This window comes from Sitophilus oryzae, unplaced genomic scaffold (assembly GCF_002938485.1).
Source record: "Sitophilus oryzae breed Bouriz unplaced genomic scaffold, Soryzae_2.0 scaffold_499_pilon_pilon, whole genome shotgun sequence".
In the NCBI taxonomy this organism is placed as follows: domain Eukaryota; kingdom Metazoa; phylum Arthropoda; class Insecta; order Coleoptera; family Curculionidae; genus Sitophilus; species Sitophilus oryzae.
The window spans coordinates 4,296,754-4,316,455 of NW_022147083.1; the positions used below are offsets into that span (position 1 = coordinate 4,296,754).

Below are 19,702 nucleotides of genomic sequence, written 5' to 3' on the forward strand. Positions count from 1 at the left end.
TAGTTCCCATCGCTAGAATTAATGGAATAAATTAGTGGTTTCAATTAGCGTAGAAGTTTGTTCCTGTAATTTGAATGTAAGCATTCAGCATATCAAAATTAGTTGTAGGAATTTTCTATTAGTGGAAAAAGTTAACAAACTTTTGACTTTTCCACTAATAATACTTCAAAAATTGTAAGGAATGTCATTTTGGTCTATGATTATCTTCCGCCAAGAGAAAATTCGGTTAGACATTCGGTTAAAAGTTTTGTTTTATCAGCTAAATATTAGGCTTTCTCTATGGATACAACTGACTATTGGAAGCTGTTGCTAGGATATTCTATTAATTTTAATTGTGTTTTTTTTAGATATTGTGAATGATCGTAAACTAAAATACAACTGACTACCACAAGCTGTTTCTAGGATATCCTATTAATTTTAATTGTTTTTTAAGACATTGTGAATGCTCGTAAACTAAAAAGTATAAAGTGCAATTGAAACCACTAATTTACTCCACTAATTGCGAGGTTCTAAATAAAACTTTACTGTAGGATCATTCATAATGTTTAAAAACACAATTAAAATGAATAGAATATCCTATTAGTTAGTTGTATCCATAGAGAAAGCCTAATATTTAACTTATTAGACAATCAACTTTGGATTTCTAACCACAATTTCTCTTGACGGAAGATAATCAAAGGCTAAAATGACATTTGTGTGCCGCCATATTGAAAATATTTTTTAATTTTGACGTTCTGAATGCTTACATTCAAATTAAAGGAGCAACAAACTTTTACTCTAATTGAAACCTTAACTTAAGTAAATTTCATTCAAACCGAACCACGCAATTAGTGGAATAAATTAGTGGTTTCAATTGCACTTTATACTTTTTAGTGTACGATCATTCACAATATCTAAAAAAAACAATTAAAATTAATAGGATATCCTAGAAACAGCTTGCGGTAGTCAGTTGCTTATAAAACAATAAACTTTTGAGTTCTAACCACAATTTCTCTTGATGGAAGATAATCAAAGACCAAAGTGATATCTCTAATAAATTTGAAGTATAATTAGTGGAAAAGTTAAAAGTTTGATAACTTTTTCTACTAATTGAAAAGGTCTACTACTAATAGTTACTAGCTTCGTTCATTTATGTTTAATCATTTACCTTTTATCACGGCATATAAATCACACTGCAGGCTAACTCTGCCCAGATCCCATTGTTTAAAATTTCTATAAAATTTGACCTTGAAAACACCATTATGGGTGCCGAGTCAGGGCCGGATTAAAACGTATCAAAAAATTTCCCAGAAAATAAACTATTGCTAGACAGGGTCGTATTAAAAAAATACTATAATTGACTGAAACTGAATTTTATTTACACAATACTTTTATCTAAACAAATGAATCGTTAACCGCGCATACTCCTCAAAAAGTAAAAATGAAAAAATCAATTAAACATTTAACTTTAGAGAATAGACAATTAAAATTAAAAAACATGCCAGGAGTCCAGGAGTTACAAACAAGAATTAAAGAAATACCCAATAAATTATCTATTGAACAATCTAAAGAGGCTACGTACAAATTATGTCCATCAATGGATATAGCAAATTTTGTTAATATTCAAATTGCACAAATTAACAAATCAGCTAAAGGAAGAACAGTAACTGATGAATTTAAATATAACTGTTTGGTTATATTTTTAAAAGCCAGGCCGTCAAAAAAAATTTGAGCCGTCAAATTTGACAGCTGTCAAAAAAATTTCAAAGTTGTCCGATTTTGATAAAAATCGATATATAGGATGGCCATGGGCTAAAATGAAAGAAAAAAAATTGAGCTGTCAAATTTAACAGCTGTCAAAAAAATTTCAATGTTGTCCGATTTTGATAAAAATCTATATATAGGATGGCCATGGGTTAAAAGGAAAGAAAAAAATTGAGCTGTCAAATTTGACAGCTGTCAAAAAAATCTCAAAGTTGTCTGATTTTGATAAAAATCGATATATTGGATGCTCCCTACCCCATAGTCGGTTTTCATTTTATTTGTCTCACAATTGAACTGTCAAATTTGACAGCTGTCGTTTTTTTAAGTTCTCCTTTTTTATGAAAATCGATACACATATAATTAGGATGCCCATAGGTAGTTATTTAAGAAAAAGAATTGAGTTTAAGTGTGTGGCACTGCCAAACCAGCATAACTTAAAAAGTAAAAAATAAATTTAAGAAAAAAAACTTTTTAAAAACAAGCTTTTATTTAAATACATTAAAAAGAAAAAATAAGCTTTTTTCTTTAAAACTTTTATTATGTCATTACACAATTTTATATTATATAAAAGCTTAGCGACAAGCGATTTGAGTGTACAGTTGCACTCATAAAATTCTGGTACAACTTTATCTTGTAATTCCTGTAATTCTTCTAATTCCAATATCTTGTAAACCTGTCATTATTCCCATCCAGGATAAATTCATCCAGTTTAGAAGAACATTTAAAAACTTTGTGTCCGAATATTACATACGGGTACTGAAAATTGCCAAAATGATCTGGCAAACATCTTATTAAAAACAGCAGACCTTAATAATTAATAAAAAAAACGAGACCTCTTTTCTTTTCTCTCTGAATTGTCATGAGCTATCCATGAAAATTAAAAATAGATACGGATAATCAGAAAAACAGTAATTTAGAAATTAATCTTGTTTGTCATTTTGCAGGATACCTAATAATAAAAATTACTTTGAATGCCGTAGACAATGACAGTATTAAAACTAAAAGAATTTCGGACTTCCATTGTACTACTAAACTACAAAAACCAAATATATCACACAATAAACAAAAATAAAACTAAAAAAATACAAAATATATCACTCAAGAAAAGAATAAAATAAATTAAGCCGCACGCTACTGACTCAAAGCTGCCGTAATTGTACGTTGTCGATGACAAAGACTACGACTGACTACGACACTGGTTAATTTCTGTCGCTGACACCCATAATGGCGGCGTGCGCAAGGGTATGCGCGTAGCGTTCCCGCCAAAGCGAGTTGGCCTGCCGTGTGATTTATATGCTGTGCTTTTATTATGTAATTTTGGTAATTATATACAGGGTCAGTGTTAAATAAGTGCAAATACTTTCAGGGCTGGTAGATCTCGACAAAAGAAATATATTTCCACTTTACCGTTTTTACAGTCTAAAATAACCGAGTTATTCAAGTTTGAAAATTTAAAATAAATTTATTTATGTTTAAAAAATTTTGAGAGTAACCGGATTTTTTCTGAGTTTGTATCCCTTTTAGTGCCGTAATCATAGAGTAAAGCCAAGAGTAAGAAATTATACCGTGGGAAAATTTGCGGTGAACAGGCTAACTAAAAATTTGGAAATACACGAAAAGAAATAAAATACACGATTTTCAACATCTTTTTTTGTGAAAAAAAAAACTCAGATATGGTCATGTGGTCGAAATATAGTACCACTAGAAATATTTGCACTTATTTAAGATTCACCCTGTATAGCGTGAATCAACTTTTGTTCGTTAAAAATCGACTGGGAAATAATATGGTTTGTGTATAATCGTAGTGATTTTCTATTAAAAGCGTAAGTTGGGGGACGAATATGAAAGGCTACGCACCAACATGAACCGATTATTAAGCCGCGTCCAAGCTACTCGAACAAAACGTTCGTGAACATTATATGTATAATTCACACTATATACTCGTAGCAGCAGGTCGTAAACGACGGCACAGCCCATCGCATCGGTCTCGGGGACTGAGGTGCCGAGAAGAATGCGACAACCAATTTGCTCTATAGATCTAGGATGCGTTTAGGTAGTCGCTGTTTTTTCGAGTGCCCGGATTTCGAGTGCAAGCATTTTATTAAATAAATTAACCGGTAAACAGTTTAAGAACTTTTGTCGTTGAATAATCAATATTTAGCAGGCGGAGGGTTACAGGGGTCTTTTGGTAGATTATTCGTTATACTGTATTTTTAAGACCTGTATTCATTTTCAGCCGATTCTACCAGGTGTTTCTCAAAAGAGGCTCACTTTTTTATTTTTTCAGATAATACAACGAAATTTGGTTTGTTAGTATATGACATAAATTGGGATTGATTGACGTATACAATTACCTTCGGTCGTTTCCTGTTTCACCGAAAATGACTACAACTTTGTATTTTTAGATTGTATCCTAAGTACTTTTTTACTTTATTTGATAGAAAATGACATACCATACGTCAATTTTAGACAATTCCAATTAAATAAAAATAGCATTTTCAATTTCAATCTAGAGTGCCAAGACTAAGTTAAAACTATTAATTTGTAATCAAAGAACTTTGGAAACATATATTTGATCGTGTAATTTTTTTTCGTATCCTTTCATGGCCACTTAAAAGATGCCCAAATCGTATTTTTAATGATAACTCAAATTTTTCAAATGGTACGAGGCTGGCTCAGCATATTTGGAAAAAGCATTTTTTACGAATAATTTGGTACCACATACTTGGTATTTGGAGTAAAATTGTCGTTACCTTTATTTATGGCCATTTTTAAATTGAAAATGTCAAAAGTTGACATACAAGGTGTTGTATCTATGGATTATTATATGTTAAGTTTAATCTGTAGCATCTTGATAGGACATAACCCTGATTGACAAAAGTTAGACTCTGCTTGAGAGAATGTTGTTTTGTATTGTTCTCAGATGTTTAATAGTTTAATAAACTTAGTTTAATAAACGTTGTATTTTTATTAGTAAAAATACAGAGAAATAAAACATGGTGGCAGCGAAAAAATAAAAGCCAGCGAGAAAAGAAGCCAAAAAAGTCAAGGATTGTAAGAATATTTCAGGAAGTTGGTAGTCACTGTGGTAAACACGTTGAAAAAAGAATCAAAAATGGACGTGAGGCTGCCGGAGCAGATGAAGTTTACGGGAAATATAAGCGAAAATTTCAAGTTATTTAAACAAAATTTTGAAATTTTCTTACTGGCCAAAGGGAAACAAGAAGTACAAGATGAAGTAAAAGTAGCTTTGTTGTTAAATTGTATGGGTCAAGAGGCGATAAATGTCTACAATACGTTTTCACTTAATGAAGCTGAAAAGAAACAATACCAGAAGGTCATAGACGAGTTTGGGAAATATTGTAATCCGAAAAAAAACGTTATATATGAAAGATATATGTTCTTCTCACGTAAACAAGAAGAGGGTGAAGGGATCGACAAATTTGTGACAGATCTGAAGAAACTAGCGGAAAGCTGCGAGTTCAATGAGCAAAAAGACTCGCTAATAAGAGACAGGATTGTCTTGGGAATCACAAATTTGAGACTACAAGAAAGATTGTTGACTCGTGAAGACTTAAATTTAGAAAAAGCAATAAACGAATGTCGAGTTGCTGAAATATCAAAGCTTCAAATTGATGAAGTACAGAAAGATCAAAAGCAAGTATATGGAGTTAGAAAAGAAGAGAGAAGAGGATACGAAAAAGAAAATAAGCTGAAGAAAAATGAAGGTAATAAGTTTGATTGTAGGAAATGTCTCTCGAAGCATGGACCAAAACAGTGCAAGGCATATGGGCAGAAGTGTTTTAAGTGTGGCCTAGTCAATCATTTTGCAAAGGCATGTACCAGAAAACCGGTCAAGAAAGAGGTTAAGGAGGTATCAAAAGAAAAGGGTGATGACAATGTAAATGTTGATAAATTTTTTGTAAATTCTATTAACACACAAAACTGTAAAGCACTATATAAAGAAGTGGACATTAAAGGTAACATTGTTAGATTTAAGATAGATACAGGTAGTGAAGTAGACATTTTACCATTAAAATTATATAAGAGTCATTTAAATGATAAGAAATTAGAGTCATGTAATATCATACTTGAAGCATATGGGGGGTTTAAAATCAAGCCTATTGGCCAGATAACTGTTAATATTTTTAATGACAAGTTAAAAGAAAAATTAACGTTAGTAGTAGCCGATGTTAAGTCTGAGCCAATATTAGGTTTGAAAACTTCTAATATGCTAGGTTTTATTAAAAGCATAGATTCAGTAGTGTCTAGTAAAGAATTGTTTATTCAAAATAATAAGTCAATTTTTACTGGTGTAGGTAAATGTCCTCAAAAGTGTTCGATAAAGCTTAAAAAGTGTTGTCAACCTGTAGCACATCCAGCAAGGAGAGTACCATTAGCAATTAAGGAGGAGTTAAGAAAAACATTGAATGAGCTAGAACAGAAAGGTATAATTAGCAAAACAGATAGTCCAGGAGATTGGGTAAGCAATCTTGTTATAATCGAGAAATCTAATGGCAGTTTACGGCTATGTTTAAATCCTCAGGATTTGAACAAGGCCATACAAAGAAATTTTTATACTATTCCCACAATAGAGGATATAAGTTCAAAATTGTGTAATAAAAGTTGGTTTACTGTATTAGATTTCAAGGATGGTTTTTATCAAGTTGAATTAGATCACAAATCAAGTGAGTTGTGCACGTTCAGTACAGTGTTTGGTTGCTATAAATTTTTGAGACTACCCTTTGGGCTTACTAATGCTCCTGAGTATTTTCAAAAAGTAAATGAGGAAAATTTTGGGGATATAGAAGGTGTTATAATATATTTTGATGATTTGTTGATAGCAGCAAATACTGAACAAGAGCATGACGCTATACTGAAAAAGGTGATAGAAAGAGCACAAATGCTAAATATAAAATTTAATCAAACAAAGTTACAGTATAAAGTAAACGAAGTAAATTACGTTGGACATGTTTTTTGCAAAGACGGAATGAAACCGAGTAAAGATAGAGTAAAGGCAATTCAGGCTATAGAAAATCCGACTAACTTGAAAGAGTTACAGAGAGTTCTCGGAATGTTAAATTATTTGAGAGGATTTATTCCTAATTTTGCAAAAGTAACAAGTCCAATAAGAGAGTTATTGCGTAAAGACGTACATTTTCAGTGGAATCAAAAACATACAGAAGTATTAAATAAATTAAAAGACATACTAGCTAGTGATCTTGTACTAGGGACATTTCAAAGTGACAAACCTATAGTTATTCAGACAGATGCGTCAAAAGATGGATTGGGTTGTTGCTTAATGCAGGACAAACCAACATATCATGGTTCAAGGTCACTAACAGCACTGAAAAGAATTATTCACAGTGTGAAAAAAGAATTGCTTGCTGTGGTATTTGCTGTAAGTAAATTTCATCATTTTATTTATGGCAGAGATGTCAAAATTATAACTGATAATAAACCATTGTTGGGAATAATGAAGAAAGATTTAAGCAAAGTACCATCACCAAGGTTACAAAGACTCAAGTTGAAACTAATTAGATATAATCTAAATTTTGAATATTGTCCAGGTAAACATATGTATATTGCTGATTTGTTGTCAAGGTCATATATTAAAGATGAAGTACAAGATGATCCAGATATGAAAGAGATAGTGCATAGTATTGAGAAGCATTTTAGTATATCTGAGGAGAGAAGAGCTCAATTTGAGAAAGCTATACAGCATGATAGTGACCTAAGTAAGTTAATAGAGTATATAAAAAATGGATGGCCTAAATATTTTAAGATGATACCAAATTCTTTAAGACCATACTGGCAATATCAAAATGATATAACATTATCAAATAACTTATTATTATTAAAGGACAGATTGATAGTTCCAAGAACATTAATACAAGACATGTTAGATCTTTTACATGAAACACATTTTGGAATGACAAAGACCAAACAAAGAGCCAAAGAAATGTTATATTGGGTAAATATGAATGCTGAGATAGAAAAGTTAATAAGAAATTGTCAAATTTGTGAGAGATATTCACCAAAACTCTGTAAAGAACCAATGATACCACATGAGATACCTAACTACGGAGGCAAACATTATCTGATTCTCATGGATTATTATTCAAAATGGCTAGAGATTAAACAAATGAAAGGAAAAACATCATATGATGTGATTAATGCACTGAAAGAGATATTTTCAATACATGGTATACCTGATGAGTTAATTTCAGATAACATGCCATACAACTCATATGAATGCAGACAGTTTGCCAAGCAATGGAATTTCAAAATATGCACAAGTAGTCCTCATTACCCCAAGTCCAATAGACTTGCAGAGAAAGGTGTTGGAATAGCAAAAATGATGCTTCGTAAAGATCAAGATTTAATGTTAAGCTTGCTAAATTATCGCACTACTCCTATTGTAGGGCTGAACCTGACTCCTTCACAATTGCTAATGGGACGAAACTTAAAAACTAAAATCCCTATTGATGAAAATAAATTGTTACCAAATAGTTATAATAATTCTAATATTAAAAATGAGATTTGTAGGAAAAGAGAGTTAGATAAAAAAATACTATGATTTAAATTGTAAAGTTCGGAACAGTTTTAATGAAGGCCAATTTGTTGTGATTCAGAATCAAAATAATAACGAGTGGGAGGCAGGTCAGATTGTTAAACCTGTTCCTGACTCACCTAGGTCTTATATTGTCAAAGACTCAAGAGGCGCTATTGTACGTAGAAATAGTTCCCATTTAAAAAGTTCTGAAAGTGGTTCAGTGATTGATCAAAATACTTGTTGTGACAGTGCGGATCAAAACTGTGATAGTTCATCCGAGATAGTGTCCGTACATCAAGAAAATGAGCGTCCAAAAAGACAAATTAAAAATCCGGTTAAATTTAAAGATTACCAATTATTTTAAGAAGGGAGATGTTGTATCTATGGATTATTTTATGTTAAGTTTAATCTGTAGCATCTTGATAGGACATAACCCTGATTGACAGAAGTTAGACTCTGCTTGAGAGAATGTTGTTTTGTATTGTTCTCAGATGTTTAATAGTTTAATAAACTTAGTTTAATAAACGTTGTATTTTTATTAGTAAAAATACAGAGAAATAAAACACAAGGTGTCTCAGATTTTAATCGGGAAAATTTAATAGACGATAGAACTTGCAAAAACAACACAAAAAGTTCGTATGAACTTATAAGATTTAAAGCTTCCTTTTCGAGATACAGGGTACCATTAAAATACCAATTATAATATTAATTACCAATTAGAATTTATTTTTTTTGCAAAAACGACGAATCTGGACGAATCTGTTTAGGAAGAACAGATATCACATTATGCATTTTAACCCGATCAAACATTCGGAGGTTGACTACGTACTGGAAAAACCAACTGAAATAGAGAAGGCGACATTGCCACATATCAAATTTGCGCCTATCTACTTAGTTTGATTTGTAGAAAAGGTTACTTTCAAACCTTCACCGGATATCAATAAATCTCAATTTCTTAATTAAATTAATAGTTTATTTTTAAAGAAGCATGCGTAATAATATGTTATTAACCAGAGGATATATGCGTTACTATTAAAGGACATGTTTACTGTTTAATGTGCTGAAACGTCGCAAACCTAATGCGCAAAACTAATGTGCAAACCAAACGTCGGGGCGCAACGTCGGCACAACCTCGTGCCAACCCTAGTCTGCACTAGTTTGGAGAATAATTTTTGGGTCGAAACGACGTTGGATACCGACGTTGGCTAGAAGCCTAATTTAGTACAAACTGCAACGTTGTTTAAAATCCTAATTCACAGAAATACAAAACTAATATGGCATCTAAGTCGCGTTTTATCCTAAATTGGGATAATTATAGTAAAAATATTATTTTTATGATTTAGTTAGAGACATATGTCAGATGGCAGTGAAGGAAAACAAAACAAATGTATTTAAGTGTGGAGGATGTTTGAAGATCATAATTATTGAAACACTTTAACCGACTCTGTAACTCGTTACCCAAGGCAAAAAAGTTAAACGCAAACAACTTTATTGATAAATGTATTGTTTCTACTTTGAAAAATACTAATGGGCCTTAAAATTAAAAAAGTTTTAAAAATTTTCTTGAATTTTTTTTTTAGTAAAATGAGAATAATTTATTCGTAGTCGAAAAAATTGTTCCCGCGTGTTTTTTAGGGTCAAATATTTCAAGTTAATGTATTCAAAAAGCAGGAATTGCTATTTTAGGAACGAAACATTTTCTTATTTAACATGGCGGCTTTCACTTTGTTGTTTTGTAGATTTAGATGGAGTAGTTCGAGTAGTCGCATACTGGACTAATAAAGTCGCAGTTCGGCCTTAACAGGTAGTATACTAATCGCAAGATTGCCTAATTTAGTCATCCTAGAGTCTAGCTTGTGCCGCCCTCTATAATCTAAATAAACGAGGGAGTGGATAAACTATCGGTAATATATGTCGATGTATATTTAAATTTAGTTTTATATGTACCTTTCTTATGTCCCATTTTAATTAAGTTTTTTTTTATAAAAACAAAAACAGCACTGAACTGTATGACTGAACAGAACAATGAAGTGAAAATTTAAGATTTAAGGTTCAATACAGTTGCAAAAAGGTAGTGACTCGACGTCCTACCAACGTAAGAATAGGGAAATCTAAACAACGTTGGAATTAGTAAAACAGACGACGTTTGCATAACGTTGGAATAGGTCCTGAAACTGACGTCGGAAAACTCTATATTGTCCAACGTTGTAACTACGTTGTCCGAATCACCTAAAGATCACTTAAGCAAAAAAGGTTACAAGACAACGTTTATTCGACGTCGCAGAAGCTTCTACTTTGCTGTAGTACTAGTCCAACGTCGGCACAACCTTATAAAAACATTTAAATTTATTTTAATACCCAAGGTAGGGAGCTAACTATTTTTTGTAACTAATCCAACGTTGTGTTTAGTAAACATGTGGTCAATGTAGGGAACAGCCCCACGTTTGTGACAAAAACGCGGGCAGAAGTGTTAGATTTAACAGTCGGGAGTGCTGGTGTAATCAGTTACGTGAAACAATGGAGGGTCTCAACGGAACCCTCCCTATCAGATCACAGAATCATCGAGTTCAAATTAGGAGGAATCACACCCCAAACAGAAACTCAGAAGGAATCCAAGAAAAACAGACTGGGACATGTATAACACCAATCTCGTAGACAACCTAAACCGTATAGATGCAAGTAGGGCCAGAAACCATCTGCATCTAGAATTGTACGCAAGGGAAGTCAGCGGTGCAATATTGGATGCATATGAATTTAGTTGCCCCGCAAGTAAAGGCATACAAAAAAGTAACAAGAAGCCCTGGTGGAACAAGAAGTTGGCCAAACTCAGATCGGAGGTCCGACGACTCTTTAATAGAGCTAAATCCAGTAGCGAATGGCAGCTCTACAGCGAGAAATTAACTGAGTATAAGAAGGAGATAAGAAGGGCAAAGCGGTCTGACTTTAGATCCTTTTGCGAAAACATCACTTCTACTCCTGATGCAGCTAGATTACACAAAGCTATGGCCAAGAGTGGATCTATCCCCATCATGGCACTTAAGAAATCTGACGGAAGCTACACGGAGGGAGAGGAAGAGAGAGCAAATCTCCTACTTTATACACACTTTCCAGGTAGCATACCTATTGATACTTATGTAGCTCCCACTAAACCTCACAATCCTTGCAGGGAAGATTGGGAAGTGGCCAAGCTAGTAATAACAGAACAAAAGCTGAAATGGGCGATCGACACCTTTCAGCCCTATAAAGCAGCAGGAGTGGATGGGATCTTTCCTGCCCTTCTAAAGGAGGGTCAGCAAATAGCTACTCACCATCTACTAAGCATTACAAGAAGCAGTCTAGCGATGGGATATATACCAACCACATGGAGAAGAGCAAAAGTAATCTTCATACCCAAAATAGGCAAAACTGACTGGACAAATCCCAAGTCATTTAGGCCTATTTGTCTCTCATCGTTCATACTAAAAACGCTGGAGAAAGTAGTTGACAACCATATTGGAGAAAATCATCTAAAGGTTAAACCACTGCATGATAGTCAGCATGCATATAGAACGGGCAGATCCACAGAAACTGCTCTGTACCAATTAACGGAGCTAATACAGACAAGTCTGGATAGCAAAGAAACAGCAATTTGTGCCTTCTTGGATATTGCGGGGGCGTTTGACAATATACCACATAAGGTGGTCAGGCGATCTCTAGAAACAAGAGGGGTGAACAGAACTATTATTCGCTGGTTTTGGGAAATGCTGTCAACACGAACAGCAGAGGCTCAGATGGGCACCAAAACTGTAGCTGTTAAAACAACGCAAGGAACTCCACAAGGTGGAGTAACCTCCCCTTTGCTGTGGAGCTTGGTGGTGGATGAACTACTAGATGAATTAACTCTAGCGGGAATACACTGCATTGGGTATGCATGACATAGTCATGATCGCTCGGGGGAAACATGAAGGCACCTTGTGTGATATTATCCAAAGAGGACTCCGTATCACTGAGAGATGGTGTAGGACTGTCGGGCTGAGTATCAACTCAGACAAAACCGCGATAGTGCCATTCACCAGAAGGTGAAGTCTGAAAAACTTGAAAAGAATCCAACTAGATGGAAAGGAAATACTGCCAACCCAGGAAGTTAAATACCTGGGAATAACCCTGGACAGTAAACTCCTGTGGAACAGGCATATTAAGAACACTACCAGCAAAGCCATAAAGGCTCTCATGATATGCAGAAGACTGGCCGGAAATAGATGGGGCTGCTCCCTTAACATTTTGCGCTGGATGTATACCATGATAGTAAGACCCATGATTACTTATGGAGCAGTTGCCTGGTACACAAAACTAGAGCAACGGACGGCAAGGCTAAACCTATGCAAAGTCCAGAGACTAGCATGTGTTTGCATCACAGGAGCCATGAGAACCTGTCCAACAGCAGCAATGGAGGTCATTCTAGATCTAACACCACTGCACATTGTCATTGGTAGATATGCCAATGCGACAATGATTAGAATGGTCACTAACGGAATTAGTACTGGGAGAATTGTCAGATCAGGGGCTTGGAACACCCTCAAAAGGAAATACCACTTCTGCAACTCCCAGTGGACGATATGCCAAGAACGTACAACTTTGACAAACATGTCAATGTAGTATTGAGCAATAAGAAGGATTGGAAGAGCGAAACGCTTGCCCAGCAGTTAAAAGACCATACCATAACTTGGTATACTGATGCTTCCAAAACCAATACGGGAACAGGGATCGGAGTGTTTGGGCCGAGAGCTAATTACTCCGAACCAATGGGCACTTACCCTAGTATCCTACAGGCAGAAATCTACGCTATCGAGAGATGCGTACAACTTATCTTAGATAGGAACTATCGGAAACAAGAAATAGCCATCTTATCTGATAGTCAAGCAGCATTAAAGGCGATCAACTCAGTATCAATCAATTCGAAATTGGTCAAAGAATGCATAGAGAAGCTGAATAAATTAGGCAAAGAAAAAAACAAAGTCCTCCTACACTGGGTGCCTGCTCACCAAGGGATAGAAGGCAATGAAAAGCAAATAATCTAGCTAGGAAAGGAGTGAACACTCCACTAACTGGACCAGAACCGTTCTGCTTTCCAAGTGGTAACCAACTCAAGGCGGAACTCAAGAACTTGGAAGATTCCATCCGCAACCTGGAATGGAAATCTTGCAATGGTCTAGGACACTCGAAGAAGTTTCTGAGAGCTTATGATCAGAGAAAATCACAGATCTTCCTGGGTCTGAGTAAGAACAATCTTCGGATTGTCACGGGGTTTTTAACAGGACACTGTCTCCTCAATGAACACCTCAGTAGATTGAAACTAAGAAGAAACGGCGAATGCAGATTCTGTGGGGAAGATGGTGAAACACCAGTACACCTCATCACTGAGTGCGCCGAGACGACAACCATTCGTGCCATGAATTTTGGTACAACTGATATTGGAGATGGAGAACTACCCTCTATAAAACCGTCCCAGATACTGGCTTTTGTCAAAGCCCTGGGACTGTATGATGAGTTATGATTCAAGAAAGGGGGACACAATGGATCTGTAAGGTCGAAGTGATTAACCCCCCTCCCACTCATTCTAAATTCTAAAATTCTAAAAAAAATTCTAAAACATGTGGTCGCAAGTCGTGAAAATGCTACTTGGGATGCCTTCTATTGCGAGACTAAAAGGCAATTGCCTCGTATCAGAGCCATCATAATACAAGAAGAAGACCGAAAGAGAGAGTCATCTCGTCTTGTCTTATATTTTCAAAAAAAAACACAATTTTCTCATTAAATATTGATTTTAGGTGTAGGAAGTTATTAATAATACAAGATTAAACAACTATTACACAGTACTTCACAGGAAGCTATCGATTGCGAACTAACTAAATCGTTACTAATTAGGTACTAATTTTGAAAAGTTCTTTTTAAGATAAAAAAGGTAAAACTAAAACCTAAACTATTATTTGAGATTAAACGGGAAGTTCTAATTAATGTTGCCTATTCTAAACAAGAAAAATTTATTTATAAGTTAAGTTTTATAACATTCCTAATTAAATTCGGGCGAAAAGAATATTTCTGTTTGCTGTAGGTAATTTTCTCAGGAAAATACGTAATAAAAATGACTTTTTAAGTCAAAAAGTCAAAAGGAAAAGTTATTCCAGAAAAGGACTGTCCTTTTCAAAAAGGACAAGTGGCAATCCTAGGTATTTCTGGAATGGAAATTTAATGGCAAATCTACAACTTTGATTTGAAAATATGTTCCGGCCACCTATATTTACATAAAAATGTCTAAAATGTGCCTAAATGCCTCCATATTCTGAAAAAAAAAATTGAAAGAAAAGTTACCAACCACAAACCAAATATAGAACTGTTTCGGAAGCCTGAGTCACCCTGTAAATATTCAAAAGTAACTGAAAGTTTATATAGAAGTAACTGAAAGTTTAAATTGAAAATCGACGTTGGAGTGATTTTCGAAAACTATTAACGTTTCAACATAAGTATATGTGGGATATTAATTGTATTATTATATTAGACCTTATAACAAAACTCATCTGACGAAAAAGTGTTAATGTAGTATATTAATATGGAGTAAAAATTTTACTAATTACTTTACTTTTACTTTACTAATTAAATTCGTTCCAAAAAACGATACGCCACTGGCCATTAGAACAATCCAAATGCGCCTAGTTGCCGGGGTCGGAAATTTTAGACTTCTCTATCTCTTCTGTCCTTGTTTGACACATTGGAATGTTTGATATAGTCTGTCCAACGAGAAGATCCTTGACAGTGATAGATGTGTCTGTCATTTTAATTTCAAAGTAGTTTATTTTATTTTACAAAGAAATAAGTTGGTACAACTGGAACGCATAGCAGGAAATATTTAAAATTTGATTGACAAAATGACAAGTGATTACTTCAAAATATTGTGAAAAAACTGTATAAAACTGAAAAAATGTAATCGAGTTATTTTATTTAATAAAACCGGTATGTGTTAATACAAAACAAACAAGAAAAAGACACTACATACCAAAAAATATAAAAAAGAACTATTTTTTACTTTCAAGCTTTATGAAACTACCCGCATTTATGATTATATTTATCAATATAACTTATGTACAAATACAAATTTGTAATATTCCACAGGAATAAATAAAACAACATAGGTAAATAAAACAAACTATTTTATTAATAATAACACCTACCAACTTTTATACCTTAAAGGTTGATTAATTAACTTTAATCTTAATTTTTTTAAACCAGTACCTCTTGGCATTATTTTTTCTGCAGTACTAAAATCCATTATTTACCTATCGTGTGATGTCGATATTTTACAGCTACTCCAGTTTTTAGTATGTGTTTAGTTTGATCCTTCTACCATATACGAGATGCACTTATCTACGACGAGATGGTATACAAACTTTAACGATGGGGTGTATAAGACTTTCTGCCTGGGCAGCGAGTATTAACCATAAACTGTGCTTTGGGTCTACAGTTAATTTTCACTCGATTTTTCCTCCACTTGACTTCAAAAGACACAAAACACACGTAATAATACGAATCAAAATGCATCATCTTCCAAAACGCAGGGTATTTAACAAAAGTTGACACAAAATTATAACCTATAATTTGGCAAGACTTTGACAAGCGTCAAAAATGACAAAAATCTAAAGGCGAGTTCATACGCATCGGCGTCCGTTTATCGTTCATCGTTCCCTCAAACCAATAAAATTGAAATACGATCTGTCATTTTTTAAATAAACCAATAAAACTGGTTAAAAACAACAAGACACGACGCATGACGGATTTATATTTAAACCCATCCATAGATAACTTAAAAATTATTAGAAACTTTTTTTAGTAAAATAAATAGATTGGTATGGGACGTCATCTGCTTTTCTTCTGTCATCGTCTGTCGAAATCTTACCTGAGAAAAAAAACAGAGTATACACTACCAACGAGTATTTATGAATGAGATGTTCGGTCTATCTTTATAATGTCTTTGATCCGTATATATACAATGCGTGCGGATGACGTCATTCGCAAATTCGATGAAATGCGCGATGTAAACAGGAATCGACTTGCAGAATTTGATTTGTTTTTAACGTTATTTTGAGCAGATGCCTAAAAGTTTAGTGCAACAATAAAATGAACTTTATAATTTGAAAAACAAATAGTACAGTAATCAGCAAGAACGCCAAAATATATGGGATGAAATTGGGCAGATAATAAAACAACCAGGTACGTAGACGCAATATAATAGAATAAATCTTTAACATATAGGTATATTTAAACAGCAGAAAAATCAGTTTAACATCTTTTTAAAAATACGGTTCATATTTACATTATGGACCCAAATTCGTTTTTTTTTTCTTGTTCCTTTGCTCTTCCTCTTCAAATGCCACATGCAATTGCAAATAATAATTCTTCATCAGAAATACTACTCGTTTTAAATTTGGGAAGCGAACGTGAAAAACAGAAGTTTCGTATTAGCCCGCTTCGAGGATTGCACTAAAATGAAAATGCGGGAAGAAAATCCGAATATAATATGTGATGATAACAAATATATTGCGATTCGTCCGATGCGTCCGTTGCGTTCGGTGCGAACAAATGCGCGCTTACCTCAAGCTAGCCGTTCGGCGCTCCGCGCTCCTTAAAGGTGCGTATTCATTATCCGAACGAACGAACGAGCGAGCGAGCGAACGAATGGAATTCGGTATATTTGGACGGTGGACCGAACGCATGCGGTCGTTCGTTTGTTCGTTCGCTCGGCCATCCGTTTCGAGTCGGTACATCAAAGGCGTTCGCAAACGAATGGGTTAAGGTGTTTTCGTTTGGTTCTAAAATCCGGTCCCGTCCATACTACTACCGAACGAACGAATGAACATTCGTTCGTTCGTTCGGATAGTGAATACGCACCTTTAATAGGCCTAGGCTAGCTGTACTTGTTGGCTTTATTATTTATAAATCTACCTATCTCACAATTTTTACTTAGTATCTGTTTAATTATACACTACTGGCAAAGGAATATTAGCAATAGGTTTTCAATGCGATAAAAAAAGATGGTAAGGCTGCAAAATACACTGCAGTGCAACAGAGACGGATAAAGTGTCTTTTCCCTACCATCGTATAGGGGAAGTGATCATAGAAGTGATACGACGAGAGAGCCCCTGCGAGAGGGGGCGCCGGGCGGGTCTTTAAGACGCTTGTGTGGGGGCTACCGCCTACTAATAGAACAGAATCGAAAAATAGAAACAGGACGGATAGTGTTGCCATTCAATTAAATCGAAATTATGTTGGCTTGTCAAAATCCTAAATCTTCTAATCCCATTATCTTGCCTACTTAATGAAATATTAAATAAAGTACGAAACAATTTTAAGAATGTTTTCTCTAGGCACATAACTTCTTTCTAAAACGAAAAGTAACATACAAAACTTTGATATCATTTCTAAAATAGCAAGTGCTATTCTATGAAATGGCAATACTGTACGATCTTCCTAGCAGTCGCCCCGACACAGCCGGTCGGTGGCGGCGCTTGACAAAGCCGCGGCTGTGTCAAAGGAATTAGGCCGAAAAAAACTTTATAAGGAGTAGACGAACAGGGTTGCCGGGTTTGTTAGATTATAATTCCATACGAGAACAAAATTCTCGGTAGATCTTCAACAAAAATTAAAAGTACAGAAACGAAATAAAATATAATATTTAAGTCCAAAATTAGCATTCCTATGTGTCGTAATAATAGATCACTCAAATAAAATACAAATATAATAAATATAACAATAATTAGAAATAGCTAGGTATATTATTTAATATTAAAAAAAATATTGAATTAAATAATATTAATATATTAATAAAAACATATAAAACTTTAACAAGTAGGGATAGCAGTCACAAATTAGTGTAGCAGTCACTTTTTACCTTTGTACAAATTTTGATCAGTGATATCTAAAATTAATTTCATTTCAATGGGAAAGCTGTAGCAACTCTCAACTCTTTTTTCATATTAATATATTTTTTTGACGGGAAAATCACTAAAATATTTGTCCGAATTTAGGTTGTTTCTTAACTTAAATTTTGTTTTTTGTTTACATTTTTTGGGTTCAACTTTAGTAGATGAATGAAATAAAATCTTTTCAAAAGATCTCAACTTCTTCGGGCATGTCGCCAATACCGCGCCTAATAAGGAGTAATAAGGATTTTTAGGAATATCTCTGTAACTCTGCAACTAGACAGAACGATGACCTGTATGTGTGTTATTACTAAATAAAATTTAATGAAACAATAATAAAGTCAGATTATACAGATTCCAACGCGGCAGTCGCTTAATTTTTAGTCAAATAAGTCAGCTTTTTAAAAGTGCTTCTATTTTAAAAACTAAAGACGCAGTTGAATATATCGTTAGATTTTTCTTTAAATCGGTAGATCGGTAGCTTACAGACGAAACCGGTAGACCTAGCAACTCTGTGATGAACTGACGGGAGTCGGAATAGCGAGGTGCGGAGGCGCGGGAAGGGAAATAAAATAATGGCGATAAATAAAGGGCAGGGAGATGGGTATCATGAGTGGATGGGAGGTGGCGGAATTTCCAAAATTTGTTATCTTATTGGAGTTTGTCTAAGTAGACAGTCGTAGTGGAAGTGGAAACGGGAAAGTTGTTGTCCATCTCTGTTTAAGCATAGACTTTTTATAGGCGTTTCATTCCAATGCATGTAATTCCTATGCCTAGAGATCCATTGCCGGGCCTGTATATGTTCGCGAACATTTTGTTCGAGTAGCTTGGACGCGGCTTTAGACGAAATTTGGGCTGTGTTCATAATAAACTTTTGTTCATTCGTGGTACCAGGATTTCCGTGCAAGTTTTTAGTATTTGGAATTGGATTAGTCTTTTTTTTTAATAGAAGAGAAGAGGAAACTTTGAGCATTTCATTAGTTACTACATATTTTCTCTACCGGGTGTTTCTCAAATATGGTTCACCTCTAAAACTTTTTTTATTTTTTTATATAACAAAAGATTTGGTATGTTAGTCTACGACATAAATTATGATTGATTAACTATTCAATTATGTCACTTCTTGTTTTACCGAAAATTACTACAACCCTTCTACAACTTTTGATTTTTAAATTGCACCTTCCGTATTTTTTTACTCTATTCGATGACACTATGAATAGAATGACATAACATATCTCAACTTTTGACAGTTTTGCTTAAAAAATCGTATTTTAAATTTCAATCTAAAGTGCCAAGGTTGTGTTAAAAACACTAATTTTTAATCAAGGTGCCTTGGAAAAATATATTTGATCGTCTGATGTTTTTCGTGTCTTGTCCTGGCCGGTTTAAAGATGCCCATATTAAGTCATATTTTTAATCATATCTCAATTTTTTCAAATTAAACAAGGGTGGC

At 34.2% G+C, this 19,702-nt stretch overlaps 1 protein-coding gene across 1 annotated transcript; it reads left to right on the forward strand.

Annotated features, from left to right (window-relative positions):
- The first annotated feature begins 4,641 nt into the window (after nucleotides 1-4,641).
- LOC115886855 (uncharacterized protein K02A2.6-like) lies at nucleotides 4,642-8,663 on the forward strand. Its single transcript, XM_030906159.1, has 3 exons — nucleotides 4,642-5,723; nucleotides 6,063-8,288; nucleotides 8,338-8,663. Exons 1-3 carry the CDS (start codon nucleotides 4,859-4,861, stop codon nucleotides 8,661-8,663), a joined length of 3,417 nt encoding a protein of 1,138 aa, XP_030762019.1. The 5' UTR covers nucleotides 4,642-4,858.
- Nucleotides 8,664-19,702: the final 11,039 nt, after the last annotated feature.